The following is a 17,790-nucleotide window of genomic DNA, read 5'->3' as shown; positions in this document are numbered from 1 at the left end:
GTTGTGGAACATCCAAATTTAATACATTCCTATGCATATACATTGGCGCATCGCCGCAATCTATTCACTACATAGCCAGCCTTCAAGAATACTTTGTCTGCTTGCGTTACTGCATCTGTACAATTGTAAAATGACTTGGCATTTTCTTCATCGTTTCTGTAGCATGAGCATCTTCATCTCGAGCCCGAAATGTTGCTCATCTTTGACACCTCCTCCTTAGATCCTAGAGATTGTTTATGGTCTTCAGCCTCTTGCCTCTTTTCTGGGTGCATCAGCTCTGCTTTCCATGATGTCACCAATCTTCTCTCTTGCTCATTTTCACTCTTCCTCCCGGATTTCATTCAAATGACAATCATGTTGTCGTGAGTGAATATATGGTTTCCTCATTGGGTACCTCACTTCCAGGATTCTTTTCGGTATAGGTATTTTCACTGGCACTGCACGTGTCTCACACTCTGGCTCCTAACGTATAGGCAGCATGGGGGCAGAGCTTTGAGTGGGGGTCCTTGGCTCCACCTCTACAGGGCCTTCCTCAGCTCCAGCAATGGCTCAGCTTATGCTGGCAGTAGCTTACCATCCTCCACTGCTAGCCGCTTCCTGAGCTGGCCTTTTCCAGTTCCAGCGGTGTATGGTGTCTGCTGGTAGGATCCCATTCCTTCACTGCCTCAGAGGGTCTTCCCCAACTCCTGCAGGGTACGGCGCATGCCGGTAGTGCACCTTCACTGCCGCCCGGGACGATGATCGTCCCAGAGTCTGGATCTTCCAGGGCTGTGGTATTGGCAATCGCACAGGTGTCTCAGTGTGTATTTTACAGCACTCCGATGTCGGGCGTTACCAAGGACGGGTCCGTTTGCGGAGGGCACGCAGCGGTCCACCCTGTCTTGCCACCAATGTTACGTTCTGGTGCATGAACAACAGTCATTGTTAATATAAATAATTATAACAACATAGTGCTGATGTTATCTTGTCCTCTTTCTTCATTCTTCTGTCTGCCATTAACTCCTTCTCTTCCTCCATCCTCAGTCCTCTCCTGACTCATGCAATAGTGGATGCCCATAGAAACAGGACAGGACGCGTCAGTCACTTTCGACATTTTTACTGCAGCACTCATCGTCTTAACTCTTTCACTACCACGTGGAGAAGCACTGTGGCCCCATTGGCACAAGGACGTGCAAGGCCAAATGATGTGCCTCTTTATATAAGATGGCAGCACCCGGGCATCTGCGGTTGGACTTTACTGTCTGTGCTAGGTTATCTATGCCAGGCTGGCTACTGCCTTATGAAGGAAGGAAGCCTACAAGTGTTTTTTTTGCAAAACCACTTTTTGTATTTTAGAATAGGTTACTTTCAGTTGCAGCCATAATTGTTTTTTTTCTGGGAGTTTTGCAGCGCCTGCCTGTGTGAAATGCCCAGTTGCTTTCCTAGTCAATAGTGTTGAAGTTAACATGTTGTTAGAGGTAGGCATAAGTAGTCCACCTGACAGTAGATATCCAATCACAATCCCACCTCTTATACAAAGTATACCTAGATGTTCCCCTTGAGCCTACCACAACCTCTCGTAGGTTTTTATCATTTGTCACGCAGTATGATGTCACGTCCGACGTATTTCTAGTATTTTATTTGCGCACTGCTGTGGTACGGCTCAGCAACATTGCCATCTGTTTTGTGCTATTTGCGCTGACGTCAGCATTTCATTTCCGAAAAATGCTGCTTTTTGGAGGGCAGCTGGATTATTGCATGAATAGCAATCCCCGTTGCATCTGGACCCAAATCCTTTTTTTTCAGATTTTCTTCAATTTTGCAAACTTTATACTCACTGCTTCTGGCCATTCCCAGATGGCTCCACCTGAACTGCCTGGAAAAATGTGCCTTGCTTGGCCTGGCTCCCACCCCCCTTCCCATTGGTTGCCTTGGCCTTGATAGGACAATCGGAGCAACCAGGAGGCAGGAGCCAGCCCAGCTTTACTAAGGCCCACATCAAAGGCCCTGTCTACCCCTGTCCACCACAGTACACTGCATCGCTGCCCCTCGTAAGTGTCTGTGTCCCCCCCATGCCCCGCATGCCCCCGTGAGTGTCTGTGTACCCCCAACCCCCGTGATCATCTGTGTGTCCCCGATGCCCCCCATAAGTGGCTGTGTGCCCCCCATTCCCCCGTGAGCATCTGTGTGCCCCATTACCCCCGTGAGTGTCTGTGTGCCCCATTCCCCATATGAGCGTCTGTGTACCCACCATGCCCCTCATGAGTGTGCCCCCATGCCCTCATGAGTGTCTGTGTGCCCCCATGCCCCCCGTGAGTATGTGTGTGCCCCCCATACCTCCATTACCGTCTGTGTGCCCCATGCCCTCGTGAGTGTCTGTGTGTCCCCCACACCACCGTGAGTGTTTGTGTGTCCCCATGCCCCCTGTGAGAGTCTGTGTGTCCCCACACCCCCTGTGAGAGTGTGCCCTCCATGCCCCCATGAGTGTCTGTGTTCCCCATGCCCCTATGAGTGTCTGTGTGCACCCTGTGAGTGTCTGTGTGCCCCCCTCACTCCCCCCTCACCCCTCTTGACCTTTCTTGCCTATCTTTTCCCTCCTCCCCTCCTGCGCTCCCCTTCCCTCCTCTTGTTAAACTCTGGCTCTACCCCAATTGCCGTCCGGCATAGTAATCATAGCCGCCTGTCTTTCGCTGCCACCTTGCCCCCCCACCACCACGCTCCCCTTTTCTTGTTAAAGCCTGGCACTACCCCAATTGCCGTCAGGCATAGTAATTGTAGCCACCTGTCTTTTGCATCCTCCCTGCCCCCCCCACTTAACCCCCACCCACATCTTTTATGTCCACTAGCACTTACTCTTATCATTTGTCCTGTGACCTTTGATAACAGCTTGTCTGTCTCCCCCTTCCCTCCTTGACCTCTCCTCCCCCCTCCCCCCTCCCCAGTACCTGTCTAATCCGTCTTGACTTATTATGACAGTTGCTTGTTTTGTTCCTCTCCTTCTCCCTCACTCCACACCCCACCTTCCCCCCACCATCCTCTTGTTTACTCATGCACTACATCAATTGTCATCAGGCATAGTAATGTTACTGCTGGTTTTGTCTCCTTTTTTTCCCTCCCCCTCTTCGCCTTCATTGTTCCTTGCACTTGCACAATCTGAAACGTCACTAGGCTGATTATGATAGTGATTTTTCACATTCTTTATTGTTTCAAGGACTTGTAAGAATGTAACTGCATTTTTCCCATGTTTCCTCCCTCCTTGAAGTGCTATGAAACACATCGTGTATCGGAGCTATATAAATAAACAATCAATTCAATTCAATAAAAGGTTGTTTTTATGTGAAATGAACTGAGAGCTCGAGCGAACGTCCGTTGGTGTCCATTGTAACTCCCTGTTTTAGATAATTGATATTAAAACAGCAACCTTTGCCATCTTCCTGAGTTGGTTCCTTTATTTGGTGTCAGAGTTATTCTGCACCCCATCCACTGCATGCACGATGTCCAAGGGGCCGTAGCCCAGCCCACTTTGCCAACACATGTTTTTTACCTTCAGTGGTGCTTTCTCAAGGCTTAAGCGTTAGGTGATGCGAGGGAAGTGCAGGGCTTTAAGTAGGCTGGGGCTAGCCGGGGTGTGCCCTGGTTGTCTCCAAAAACACTTTCTTTGTTCCCTCTAACATGCACCCTAGACATTTCCTTCTGTGTGCATGTCTGAAAGTGCATTCTGGAGCCATGCACCAGTTCAGAAATGCAGGGACCAAGCAATTACCTGTCAACATGTGAAAAAATGTGTGTGCATTAACAATATACACAGGCTGTGTTACAGTGATATGACATCTTTTGGTGTATGCATATCACCACTCTGTGTTAACCCAGTGTAAATGCCCTGACCTGATAAGTGACCTCTTCTCTTTTTGCTCCTAGGGTTCCAGGTCCTGACCTCGGCTTCCCATTACTGGCCTCTGGGCGTGGTGGACGGCATCCAGGAGATCCGGGACTCGGACAGAGCAGGTCAAGGCAAGGGCAGTGCCAGAAGTATGTGTAGCTAGAGGGAGGGGCACTGGGAGCCAGCGGCGCCCAGCTCTAGCACCGTACACCTAAGCAGGGGGTCAAAGCGTCAGACCTCCTTCCACCCTGTGGCAGACTTCTACAGCACTGGCACTCCCTCCCAATCTCTGCCACCCTCCCTACCCGAGGTGTCTTACTCCTCCAACTTCTGTCATCCTGCGTAGGTGTTCCCCTCCCAACCTCTGGCAGCCTTCATAAACTCCAGCATTCCTCTTTAGTTCTAACTCCCTCTCCTAAACTGGGCACGCAGCCCAACCTCTGATACACTTCGTAACCTCTGGCACCCCTCCTAACCACTGCCACCACTCCCAGCCTCTGCCACCCTCCCCTAAGCGTTGCACCCTTCCTAACTACTGGCAGCTTTTCTAAGCTCTGCTACCCACTTCTAAATGCTTTCCGATCTCAAAAGAGCTTGTGCATATTCCTAGCTATGGCACTATTTCTATCTCTACCAGCCCCTCAGCTCTCTAGGTTAGTTCCCCCTTAAAACCTCTAGCAACCTCCATAAACCCCAGCATCTCTCCTTAGCTCTGACACTTTCTGTTAACCTCTGGCACCAATCCCAACTTTTGGCACACTTAGTGTGGACTGGTACCCCTTCCCAGCTCTGACACCCCACTAATCTCTTGCGCCGTTTCCAACTTCTGGCACCCTTCCTAAACTGTGACAAAACTCACCTCTGTCAGCCTTCCAAAATGAGTACATCCCTCCCAATCTCTGGCATCCTTCCTAAACTCCAGCAACTCTCCTAAACTCTAGCACCCATCCTAAGCTCTTGCACCCCTTAGTAAGCACTTATTCGTTCTCTGAAGGCCCTGCATCCCTACCTAGCACTGATATTGTTCCTAATGTCTGGCACCCATCCCAGACTCTGGCAGGCTTGCTAAACTCCAGCATCTCTCGTTAGATCTTGCACACTTCCTAAACTCTTGTATACCATCTCCTAAACCTTTCCTCATCCTCTCAAAACCTTGAACCCAACCTCCGTCTGGTGTCTTTCTCAACCTCTGGCAGCCTTCCTTAACACCAGTATCTCTCCTTAGCTCTAGCACCCTTCCTAATCTCTCATACCCTTTTCAAATCTCTTCCTCCCCCTCTGGAGACATTGCACCCCTGCATAGCTCTGATCAGCTTTCCTAATATCTGGCAGACTTCCCAACCTCTGGCAGCCTTCCTTAACTCCGCCATCTCTCCTTAGCTCTAGCACCCTTCCAAATCTCTCATACCCTCTTCTAAACTCTTCCTCCTCCTCTGAAGACATTGCACCCCTGCATAGCTCTGATCAGCTTTCCTAATATCTGGCAGCCTTCCCAACCTCAGGCAGCCTTTCTTAACTCCAACATCTCTCTTTAGCTCTAGCACCCTTCCGAATCTCTCATACCCTCTTCTAAACTCTTCCTCCTCCTCTGAAAACACTTCACTCCTGCATAGCACTGACCAGCTTTCCTAATATCTGGCAGCCTACCTAACCTCTGGCAGCCTTCCTTAACTCCAACATCTCTCCTTAGCTCTAGCACCCTTCCTAATCTCTCATACCCGCTTCTAAACTCTTTCTCCTCCTCTGAAAACATTGCACTTCTGCATAGCTCTGATCAGCTTTCCTAATATCTGGCAGCCTTCCCAACTTCTGGCAGCCTGCCTAAACTCCAACATCTTGCCTTAGCTCAAGCATGCTTCCGAAACTCACAGACCCTCTCCTAAATTCTTCTTCACCCACAAGATCTTGCACTCGTGCATAGCACTGATCAGCGTTCCTAATTTCTGGCAGCCTACCTAACCTCTGGCAGCCTTCCTTAACTCCAACATCTCTCCTTAGCTCTAGCACCCTTCCTAATCTCTCATACCCGCTTCTAAACTCTTTCTCCTCCTCTGAAAACATTGCACTTCTGCATAGCTCTGATCAGCTTTCCTAATATCTGGCAGCCTTCCCAACTTCTGGCAGCCTGCCTAAACTCCAACATCTTGCCTTAGCTCAAGCATGCTTCCGAAACTCACAGACCCTCTCCTAAATTCTTCTTCACCCACAAGATCTTGCACTCGTGCATAGCACTGATCAGCGTTCCTAATTTCTGGCAGCCTTCCCAACCTCAGGCAGCCTTTCTTAACTCCAACATCTCTCTTTGGCTCTAGCACCCTTCCTAATCTCTCATACCCTCTTCCTCCTCCTCTGAAGACATTGCACCCCTAGCTCTGATCAGCTTTCCTAATATCTGGCAGCCTTCCCAACCTCTCGCAGCCTTCCTTAACTCCAACATCTCCCCTTAGCTCTAGAACCCTTCCTAATCTCTCATACCCTCTTCTAAACTCTTCCTCCTCTTCTGAAAACATTTCACTCCTGCATAGCACTGATCAGCTTTCCTAATATCTGGCAGCCTTCCCAACCTTTGGCAGCCTTCCTTAACTCCAACATCTCTCCTTAGCTCTAGAAGCCTTCCTAATCTCTCATACCCTCTTCTAAACTCTTTCTCCTCCTCTGAAAACATTGCACTTCTGCATAGCTCTGATCAGCGTTCCTAATATCTGGCAGCCTTCCCAACCTCTGGCAGCCTTCCTAAACTCCAGCATCTCTCCTTAGCTCTAGCACCCTTCCTAATCTCTCATACCCTCTTCTAAACTCTTTCTCCTCCTCTGAAAACATTTCACTCCTGCATAGCTCTGATCAGCGTTCCTAATATCTGGCAGCCTTCCCAACCTCTGACAGCCTTCCTTAACTCCAACATCTCTCCTTAGCTCTAGCACCCTTCCTAATCTCTCATACCCTCTTCTAAACTCTTTCTCCTCCTCTGAAAACATTGCACTTCTGCATAGCTCTGAAAAGCGTTCCTAACATCTGGCAGTCTTCCCAACCTCTGGCAGCCTTCCTAAACCCCAGCATCTCTCCTTAGCTCTAGCACCCTTCCTAATCTCTCATACCCTCTTCTAAACTCTTTCTCCTCCTCTGAAAACATTGCACTTCTGCATAGCTCTGATCAGCGTTCCTAATATCTGGCAGCCTTCCCAACCTTTGGCAGCCTTCCTAAACCCGAGCATCTCTCCTTAGCTCTAGCACCCTTCCTAATCTCTCATACCCTCTTCTAAACTCTTTCTCCTCCTCTGAAAACATTGCACTTCTGCATAGCTCTGATCAGCGTTCCTAATATCTGGCAGCCTTCCCAACCTCTGGCAGCCTTCCTAAACCCCAGCATCTTTCCTTAGCTCTAGATCCCTTCCTAATCTCTCATACCCTCTTCTAAACTCTTTCTCCTCCTCTGAAAACATTTCACTCCAGCATAGCTCTGATCAGCGTTCCTAACATCTCGCAGCCTTCCCAACCTCTGGCAGCCTTCCTAAACCCCAGCATCTCTCCTTAGCTCTAGCACCCTTCCTAATCTCTCATACCCTCTTCTAAACTCTTTCTCCTCCTCTGAAAACATTTCACTCCTGCATAGCTCTGATCAGCGTTCCTAATATCAAGCAGCCTTCCCAACCTCTGGCAGCCTTCCTTAACTCCAACATCTCTCCTTAGCTCTAGCACCCTTCCTAATCTCTCATACCCTCTTCTAAACTCTTTCTCCTCCTCTGAAAACATTGCACTTCTGCATAGCTCTGATCAGCATTCCTAACATCTGGCAGCCTTCCCAACCTCTGGCAGCCTTCCTAAACCCCAGCATCTCTCCTTAGCTCTAGCACCCTTCCTAATCTCTCATACCCTCTTCTAAACTCTTTCTCCCCCTCTGAAAACATTGCACTTCTGCATAGCTCTGATCAGCGTTCCTAATATCTGGCAGCCTTCCCAACCTCTGGCAGCCTTCCTAAACCCCAGCATCTCTCCTTAGCTCTAGCACCCTTCCTAATCTCTCATACCCTCTTCTAGACTCTTTCTCCTCCTCTGAAAACATTGCACTTCTGCATAGCTCTGATCAGCGTTCCTAATATCTGGCAGCCTTCCCAACCTCTGGCAGCCTTCCTAAACCCGAGCATCTCTCCTTAGCTCTAGCACCCTTCCTAATCTCTCATACCCTCTTCTAAACTCTTTCTCCTCCTCTGAAAACATTGCACTTCTGCATAGCTCTGATCAGCGTTCCTAATATCTGGCAGCCTTCCCAACCTCTGGCAGCCTTCCTAAACCCCAGAATTTCTCCTTAGCTCTAGCACCCTTCCTAATCTCTCATACCCTCTTCTAAACTCTTTTTCCCCCTCTGAAAACATTGCACTTCTGCATAGCTCTGATCAGCGTTCCTAATATCTGGCAGCCTTCCAAACATCTGGCAGCCTTCCTTAACTCCAACATCTCTCCTTAGCTCTAGCACCCTTCCTAATCTCTCATACCCTCTTCTAAACTCTTTCTCCTCCTCTGAAAACATTGCACTTCTGCATAGCTCTGATCAGCGTTCCCAACATCTGGCAGCCTTCCAACCTCTGGCAGCCTTCCTAAACCCCAGCATCTCTCCTTAGCTCTAGCACCCTTCCTAATCTCTCATACCCTCTTCTAAACTCTTTCTCCTCCTCTGAAAACATTGCACTTCTGCATAGCTCTGATCAGCGTTCCTAATATCTGGCAGCCTTCCCAACCTCTGGCAGCCTTCCTAAACCTCAGCATCTCTCCTTAGCTCTAGCACCCTTCCTAATCTCTCATACCCTCTTCTAAACTCTTTCTCCTCCTCTGAAAACATTGCACTTCTGCATAGCTCTGATCAGCGTTCCTAATATCTGGCAGCCTTCCCAACCTCTGGCAGCCTTCCTAAACCCCAGCATCTCTCCTTAGCTCTAGCACCCTTCCTAATCTCTCATACCCTCTTCTAAACTCTTTTTCCTCCTCTGAAAACATTGCACTTCTGCATAGCTCTGATCAGCGTTCCTAATATCTGGCAGCCTTCCCAACCTCTGGCAGCCTTCCTAAACCCGAGCATCTCTCCTTAGCTCTAGCACCCTTCCTAATCTCTCATACCCTCTTCTAAACTCTTTCTCCTCCTCTGAAAACATTGCACTTCTGCATAGCTCTGATCAGCGTTCCTAATATCTGGCAGCCTTCCCAACCTCTGGCAGCCTTCCTAAACCCCAGCATCTCTCCTTAGCTCTAGAACCCTTCCTAATCTCTCATACCCTCTTCTAAACTCTTTCTCCTCCTCTGAAAACATTTCACTCCTGCATAGCTCTGATCAGCGTTCCTAATATCTGGCAGCCTTCCCAACCTCTGGCAGCCTTCCTAAACCCCAGCATCTCTCCTTATCTCTAACACCCTTCCTAATCTCTCATACCCTCTTCTAAACTCTTTCTCCTCCTCTGAAAACATTGCACTTCTGCATAGCTCTGATCAGCGTTCCTAACATCTGGCAGCCTTCCCAACCTCTGGCAGCCTTCCTAAACCCCAGCATCTCTCCTTAGCTCTAGCACCCTTCCTAATCTCTCATACCCTCTTCTAAACTCTTTCTCCTCCTCTGAAAACATTGCACTTCTGCATAGCACTGATCAGCGTTCCTAATATCTGGCAGCCTTCCCAACCTCTGGCAGCCTTCCTTAACTCCAACATCTCTCCTTAGCTCTAGCACCCTTCCTAATCTCTCATACCCTCTTCTAAACTCTTTCTCCTCCTCTGAAAACATTGCACTTCTTCATAGCTCTGATCAGCGTTCCTAACATCTGGCAGCCTTCCCAACCTCTGGCAGCCTTCCTTAACTCCAACATCTCTCCTTAGCTCTAGCACCCTTCCTAATCTCTCATACCCTCTTCTAAACTCTTTCTCCTCCTCTGAAAACATTGCACTTCTGCATAGCTCTGATCAGCGTTCCTAATATCTGGCAGCCTTCCGAAGCTCTGGCACCCTTCCTAAACCCCAGCATCTCTCCTTAGCTCTAACACCCTTCCTAATCTCTCATACCCTCTTCTAAACTCTTTCTCCTCCTCTGAAAACATTGCACTTCTGCATAGCTCTGATCAGCGTTCCTAACATCTGGCAGCCTTCCCAACCTCTGGCAGCCTTCCTAAACCCCAGCATCTCTCCTTAGCTCTAGCACCCTTCCTAATCTCTCATACCCTCTTCTAAACTCTTTCTCCTCCTCTGAAAACATTGCACTTCTGCATAGCTCTGATCAGCGTTCCTAGTATCTGGCAGCCTTCCCAACCTCTGGCAGCCTTCCTAATCCCCAGCATCTCTCCTTAGCTCTAGCACCCTTCCTAATCTCACATACCCTCTTCTAAACTCTTTCTCCTCCTCTGAAAACATTGCACTTCTGCATAGCTCTGATCAGCGTTCCTAATATCTGGCAGCCTTCCCAACCTCTGGCAGCCTTCCTAAACCCCAGCATCTCTCCTTAGCTCTAGCACCCTTCCTAATCTCTCATACCCTCTTCTAAACTCTTTCTCCTCCTCTGAAAACATTGCACTTTTGCATAGCTCTGATCAGCGTTCCTAATATCTGGCAGCCTTCCCAACCTCTGGCAGCCTTCCTAAACCCCAGCATCTCTCCTTAGCTCTAGCACCCTTGCTAATCTCTCATACCTTCTCCTAAACTCTTCCTCCTCCTCTGAAGACATTGCACCCCTGCATAGCTCTGATCAGCTTTCCTAATATCTGGCAGCCTTCCCAACCTCTGGCAGCCTTCCTAATCCCCAGCATCTCTCCTTAGCTCTAGCACCCTTCCTAATCCCTCATACCCTCTTCTAAACTCTTCCTCCTCCTCTGAAAACATTGCACTTCTGCATAGCTCTGATCAGCGTTCCTAATATCTGGCAGCCTTCCCAACCTCTGGCAGCCTTCCTAAACCCCAGCATCTCTCCTTAGCTCTAGCACCCTTCCTAATCTCTCATACCCTCTTCTAAACTCTTTCTCCTCCTCTGAAAACATTGCACTTCTGCATAGCTCTGATCAGCGTTCCTAATATCTGGCAGCCTTCCCAACCTCTGGCAGCCTTCCTAAACCCCAGCATCTCTCCTTAGCTCTAGCACCCTTCCTAATCTCTCATACCCTCTTCTAAACTCTTGCTCCTCCTCTGAAAACATTGCACTTCTGCATAGCTCTGATCAGCGTTCCTAATATCTGGCAGCCTTCCCAACCTCTGGCAGCCTTCCTAAACCCCAGCATCTCTCCTTAGCTCTAGCACCCTTCCTAAACTCTCATACCCTCTTCTAAACTCTTTCTCCTCCTCTGAAAACATTGCACCCCTGCATAACTCTGATCAGCGTTCCTAATATCTGGCAGCCTTCCCAACCTCTGGCAGCCTTCCTAAACCCCAGCATCTTTCCTTAGCTCTAGCACCCTTCCTAATCTCTCATACCCTCTTCTAAACTCTTTCTCCTCCTCTGAAAACATTGCACCCCTGCATAGCTCTGATCAGCGTTCCTAACATCTGGCAGCCTTCCCAACCTCTGGCAGCCTTCCTAAACCCCAGCCTCTCTCCTTAGCTCTAGCACCCTTCCTAATCTCTCATACCCTCTTCTAAACTCTTTCTCCTCCTCTGAAAACATTTCACTCCTGCATAGCTCTGATCAGCGTTCCTAATATCTGGCAGCCTTCCCAACCTCTGGCAGCCTTCCTTAACTCCAACATCTCTCCTTAGCTCTAGCACCCTTCCTAATCTCTCATACCCTCTTCTAAACTCTTTCTCCTCCTCTGAAAACATTTCACTTCTGCATAGCTCTGATCAGCGTTCCTAATATCTGGCAGCCTTCCCAACCTCTGGCAGCCTTCCTTAACTCCAACATCTCTCCTTAGCTCTAGCACCCATCCTAATCTCTCATACCCTCTTCTAAACTCTTTCTCCTCCTCTGAAAACATTGCACTTCTGCATAGCTCTGATCAGCGTTCCTAACATCTGGCAGCCTTCCCAACCTCTGGCAGCCTTCCTAAACCCCAGCATCTCTCCTTAGCTCTAGCACCCTTCCTAATCTCTCATACCCTCTTCTAAACTCTTTCTCCTCCTCTGAAAACATTGCACTTCTGCATAGCTCTGATCAGCGTTCCTAATATCTGGCAGCCTTCCCAACCTCTGGCAGCCTTCCTTAACTCCAACATCTCTCCTTAGCTCTAGCACCCTTCCTAATCTCTCATACCCTCTTCTAAACTCTTTCTCCTCCTCTGAAAACATTGCACTTCTGCATAGCTCTGATCAGCGTTCCTAATATCTGGCAGCCTTCCCAACTTCTGGCAGCCTTCCCAACCTCTGGCAGCCTTCCTAAACCCCAGCATCTCTCCTTAGCTCTAGCACCCTTCCTCAGCTCACAGACTCTCGCCTAAATTCTTCTGCCTCCACAAGACCTTCCACCCCTTCACGGTTCTTGTATCTTTTCTAATCTCTGGCACCCTTTCCCACCTCCGGCACCCCTTCCCACCTCTGGCACCTTCCTGCACCCTTGGCACTGCACACCTACGCAGACGAGGATGGTGCCAGAAAGATGTCTCGGGGGTGCGGCGACGTTCACATTTCAAAGTCCCTTCTGTTGTCAGCGATGATGTGCAGAACAGACACTGCAAGGCCAGTAACTCGGAGACAAATTGGCGTATCCTTTTTTTAGACAAAAAAACGCGTATAATGTATTCGTTGAACAGGAGAAATGTGGCAGTCGAGCCAGTGACTCCCAAGAACAGCAACGTATCGGGATGTTTGGATGTACAAAAGCCTTTGGGAAATACGATGACAGTTGTTCCTGGAAACCGAGGAGAAAAAAGGGAACACGATTTTTTTAGACTCTTCCTTCCTTCCTTCCTTCCTTCCTTCCTTCCTTCCTTCCTTCCTTCCTTCCTTCCTTCCTTCCTTCCTTCCTTCCTTCCTTCCTTCCTTCCTTCCTTCCTTCCTTCCTTCCTTCCTTCCTTCCTTCCTTCCTTCCTTCCTTCCTTCCTTCCTTCCTTCCTTCCTTCCTTCCTTTCTTCCTTCCTTCCTTCCTTCCTTCCTTCCTTCCTTCCTTCCTTCCTTCCTTCCTTCCTTCCTTCCTTCCTTCCTTCCTTCCTTCCTTCCTTCCTTCCTTCCTTCCTTCCTTCCTTCCTTCCTTCCTTCCTTCCTTCCTTCCTTCCTTCCTTCCTTCCTTCCTTCCTTCCTTCCTTCCTTCCTTCCTTCCTTCCTTCCTTCCTTCCTTCCTTCCTTCCTTCCTTCCTTCCTTCCTTCCTTCCTTCCTTCCTTCCTTTCCTTCCTTTCCTTCCTTCCCTGGTTTATGCCTGCCTCTCCCTCACCCCGACACACTTTGATTGTTTTCATAATGTACACCTGTTTGTTTGCTGTCACACACTCTCTGTTTGTTCCACATGTCTCTACTTGTAATACACCCGTGTTTGTGTATCCATGCCTTCGCAACATTCCATGGGCTATGGGTGACGTCACTTTCGCTGCTCCCCGTGTATTGCACATTTATAGGGGTGACGGCAGAAGATGCAGTTTCCCCCTTTTACATTATCTGGGGTTATTTCAACAAACTACACGTGTAATTTACTCTATGCCTAATAGTCATGCCATGTACTAACGCATGTGTAATTGGCACATGTCGTAAATTACGCCATTATTTGTTGGTATTATGGAAGAATAGGCGCACACCCCTGAAAGTGTAGTCACACGTGTGCACACTCTTCACAATGTGTACAACACACAATGGCCCTCATTACGACCCTGGCGGAAATCGAAAAACGATGGCGGAAATGCAATACCGCCATCGAATAGCGCTCGGTGTGACTATGACCCGTCACCGTAAAGTACGATGCCATTAGCGACACCATAGTGAACGCCAACGCTAACTGCACCAAGTACGCGCGCGCGCGCCATGCCAAACCGTAATTAGCACCATGGCGCAAGGGTACGCGAATTCCGACCCTAGCGGACATGTACTTAACGCCATCAAGCACGGCGGAAAGTACCATTCCGCCATGGTGAGAAGTACGGCATCGCGAATCAACCGTAAACGGCCCCACTGAGTGCCTGTACACCGCTCCCTGGCCACATAGTACAACTCCCCGTAGGTGCAACGAAGTCACAATGCAACCAGTGAAATGTACAAGTCACCCATGCATGCCAACGAACAAAAGAATCACAAGAGGGGCCAATGGGAGCTGCAGGGCACAGATGGCACGAATACAGAAGCTATACCAATGGACATGACCCCAGTCTCCCACCAAGAAACGCACGCAAACACAGGCACCTTTGACCAGCAATATTCCGATAATCACATCATTCCACCAATCCACCTGGCTGACCGGCATCTGTTACACAAAACCTAATCCCCCGCCCCTGAGCATGACATCATCCAAACAGTCATATTGGCAGCCCTCACCCCTGACCTCACTGGGCTTCGTTGGCAAACGCGTCCAGCACAGTACCACGCAACTATACTCCGAAGCTGGAACCCAATGCAGATCTCCTCACAATACATCGCTCCCCAAATAGGAATATGCCACATCACTTGCAAAGAAGAACGCTACACGGCCCATATCAGAATAGAAATTTAATGCACAACAAATTCACCAAGCCCATACAGCCATTAGGCCATGAACTCCAAAACACATTTCACCATTGTGGGCTGCATCCGCAATAAATGACCAGCTACTTCTTGTGTGACGCCCTGTTCCTTCATGGTACACAGGGGCTACATTCTCGTACGAAAAGGCAACATGGAAGCGCCTAGAACCGCAGGGCCGTCCCAATAGGGAGGCACTAGTCCAGCTGAACGGCCGAAATGTTGCTCTGAGCCACTAGTACTGCGTAAGGGCATGTGGCCCATTGGCGATCGTCCCATAAGATCGTAATGCTGCTCCACTGATTAACACGAAGCAGCAGGTGTCGGGAGTAAAACCCATCTGCAGGAGTGGCATACAGATGGCAGTGGCAAAAGGGGAGGAGATACCTGTCAACCAAAAGAAAAGAAAAAGAAAAGAATGGCCATCAGAACTACATTCGAACAACTCACTTCAATGATCACACTAGATCCACAGCCATATGCATGCTAGCCCACTCCAAAGGATCATCACCACCCCAAAACCACTTGCGACTCATAACTATCCATATCGAGGTGAAAACACCATCACAAACGAGTGTACCTGTGCATGCGTCTGTGAAAACAGAATCCATCAGATGGGATTGGTAACGTGCATGGACACAAGTGTCTGAAGGCGCGTCGAGACAGGGAGGGCTCAACAAGGCCAGATAGACGATGGTCCCACTATGGCAGCCCTGCATCACATAGCGCAGGGGAGGCGGACAGATTCCAAGAAGCCCTGTACATGGCAAACACTGTATCAAATCATCTGCCCATGCATCCATTCATCATTCCCTCATCCCGTAATGATAACGCCTGTTTCCATACTCACATAACATGTGAGAATTCCATTGAGTCTGTGCGTTATGCAGCCTGCAAAATCCACTGTGCCCCAGCCCGTAATTCCAGTGTTGTGAAGTAACATGTATTTGGGAACGTCCGGCCTCATCATCCACTTCGCTATTGCGCATCCTAAACTATTCATATCAATCATTGCATCCTCGCCATGGCCCCTGTCCCAAGGACACTGAACAATAGAACGTTATATTTGCAGTCAGACCTGTGGGCATCTCCTCGCCGCTAGCTGAAGACCGAAAGCGCCGCCCTTCGAATTCCTCATTTGCAACATCACGTCGAAAAGGCATCTGTGGCCGCTTGAAATCACAAATTAATCCATCTAGTGCGGCTGTGTGTGAAAATGGCAACTGCCTTCACTCACAAATGGGAGGCCCCGCCCGTCGGTGAACCTCGGTACAGTGATGCATGAGGGTCCACCGTTACTCGAGTACTACGTTCCACTGACCCTTCACAAGTCTGTTCGCGACTGCAAAGAATGCATGTGAAACAATGGGACCATAGCCGAATGAACATATCAACCAATGTTACACGGCCATCGGGTACTAATACATGATTGTAATAGCAAGATGCCATTCCTCGAATTGCAGCGTTGTGTGCGGGACGTGCTCGCCCAAAGGGGAGAGCAGCTTGCACAGGTGGAATGAATCACCACAGGTGGAGGCCATACAGCCTGAAAACACATAAATTGCACACCCAGTCTCCTCCCACAACCACACCCACTCCGAAATGCTACCGGCAGGACTCGCGATGTTGGCCCTGGGGGACCTGATAGCACTGCAAGTACTCCAACTCCAAGAAGAAGACGAACACCAACTACAACCGGCCGCACGGAGGAGACGCAGGAGGAGGAGGAGGCCAAGGCAGGGCCAGCAAGGGCCGTCAGCACAGCCACTACCACCACGCAGGCAGCCCGCAATCCCACGCCTCCGAGCACATCCGTTCAACCTCACTGATGAGCAGATCCACACCCTCTACCGTTTGGACCGGGACACCATAGCCGCCATTGTGGACATGACACAGGCTGACCTTGTCAGCATGATAGATAGCCCAACCGCCATCCCACCCCTACTGAAGGTGGTGTCTGTACTCCACTTCCTGGCCACAGGCACCTACCAGCACACAGTCGGACAGTTGCATGGCATTTCTCAGCCACTGTTCTCACGGACACTATTGCAAGTGCTCGATGCCCTCCTGCAGCACGCAGACGACTACATCTCTCTACCACGCTCGGAGCAGGAAATTACCAACACAAAAGTGGGATTCCATGCACTTGCCGGCATACCGGGTTGCATTGGTGCCATCGACTGCACCCATGTGGAATTGGTCGTCCCACATGCCATGGAGGCCCAGTACCGCAACCGAAAACAATTTCATTCACTGAATGTACAAATGGTGTGTGACTCCAACAGGATCATTACACATTGTTGTGCCCGATTCCCTGGATCAACCCATGATTCTATGGTCTTGAGGAACTCTACAATACCACGCTACATGGAGCGACACGCAGGGAACAGATCCTGGCTACTCGGTGAGTCTCATTTCATGCATGATGATGTGGGGTATGTGATGCGGCAATGACCTGGCAGGAAGGGGGGGGGTGCGTACGTAGCAATGGCATTCCACATAATTCGTTTATCGTCCACATACAGGTGATGCCGGATATCCACTGAAGAGATGGCTCCTCACACCAGTCCGGAACCCACGGGACCAGCATGAGGAGGACTACAACCATGCCCACTCACGTACCCGTGTAGTCATTGAACAGGCATTCGGCCTACTGAAGACTCGTTTCCGGTGCCTCAGCAGGTCTGGCGGGGCACTCCTGTACCGCCATGAGAAGGTTGCAAAGATGGTGATGGCATGTGTCATGCTCCACAACATGTGCGTACGTAGAAATGTGCCCATGCCCCCTGACGCAGAATTGCAAGCACCTGAAGATGGTCATGATGAGGGTGGGGATGTGGCAGCACCTCAAGGAGTCTGCGAGGCACAGGAGGGCCGTGAAATTCGTCAGCATCTCATAGATGCATGCTTCTAGCACTCACGCCTGGTGGCTGATACATGGACACGGGACTCGTGGCACTGTGTGTGTCTGGTACATGCACAATATGGACTGTACGCCTATGATGGCCTAGTACACAAAGATCATTGTCCACACATCTCATTGTTTGATCGTGCATTGTTTATGGCATATGTGATATCATGTGGAACACCCTATCGACCCGCCACCCAAGTGAGCCCAACACACCCCCTCCACCCTCCCACCTCCCCCCCGAACACCAGTGTCCAAAGATGCTCATTGTCAGTGGGCAGTCGCTATTGCAAGCCCCCTCTGCGGGTATCAGGGGCACCCCTGCCTGTGGAGCGCAGGTTCCTCCCAGATCTACGTTGGGGGCTGCCCTGGACGGAACTTGCAACGGATGATGTCTCTGCCTGCTCACGTCCATGCATGTCCCTAAGG

The 17,790-nt window shown here is 49.7% G+C and overlaps 1 protein-coding gene across 2 annotated transcripts in view; it reads left to right on the top strand.

Annotated features, from left to right (window-relative positions):
* Positions 1-17,790, top strand: part of ADGRD1 (adhesion G protein-coupled receptor D1) — a 1,635,406-nt gene that overhangs the window by 104,025 nt on the left and 1,513,591 nt on the right. For both annotated transcript variants that reach the window (XM_069620079.1, XM_069620080.1), the window contains exon 3: positions 3,898-4,008. In XM_069620079.1, the coding sequence (XP_069476180.1) occupies positions 3,898-4,008 (111 nt within the window). The remainder of the gene's footprint in view (positions 1-3,897; positions 4,009-17,790) is intronic.

This window comes from Ambystoma mexicanum, chromosome 10, assembly GCF_040938575.1.
Source record: "Ambystoma mexicanum isolate Mex_15411 chromosome 10, UKY_AmexF1_1, whole genome shotgun sequence".
Taxonomy (NCBI): domain Eukaryota; kingdom Metazoa; phylum Chordata; class Amphibia; order Caudata; family Ambystomatidae; genus Ambystoma; species Ambystoma mexicanum.
This window is presented reverse-complemented; position numbering and strand designations above follow the sequence as displayed.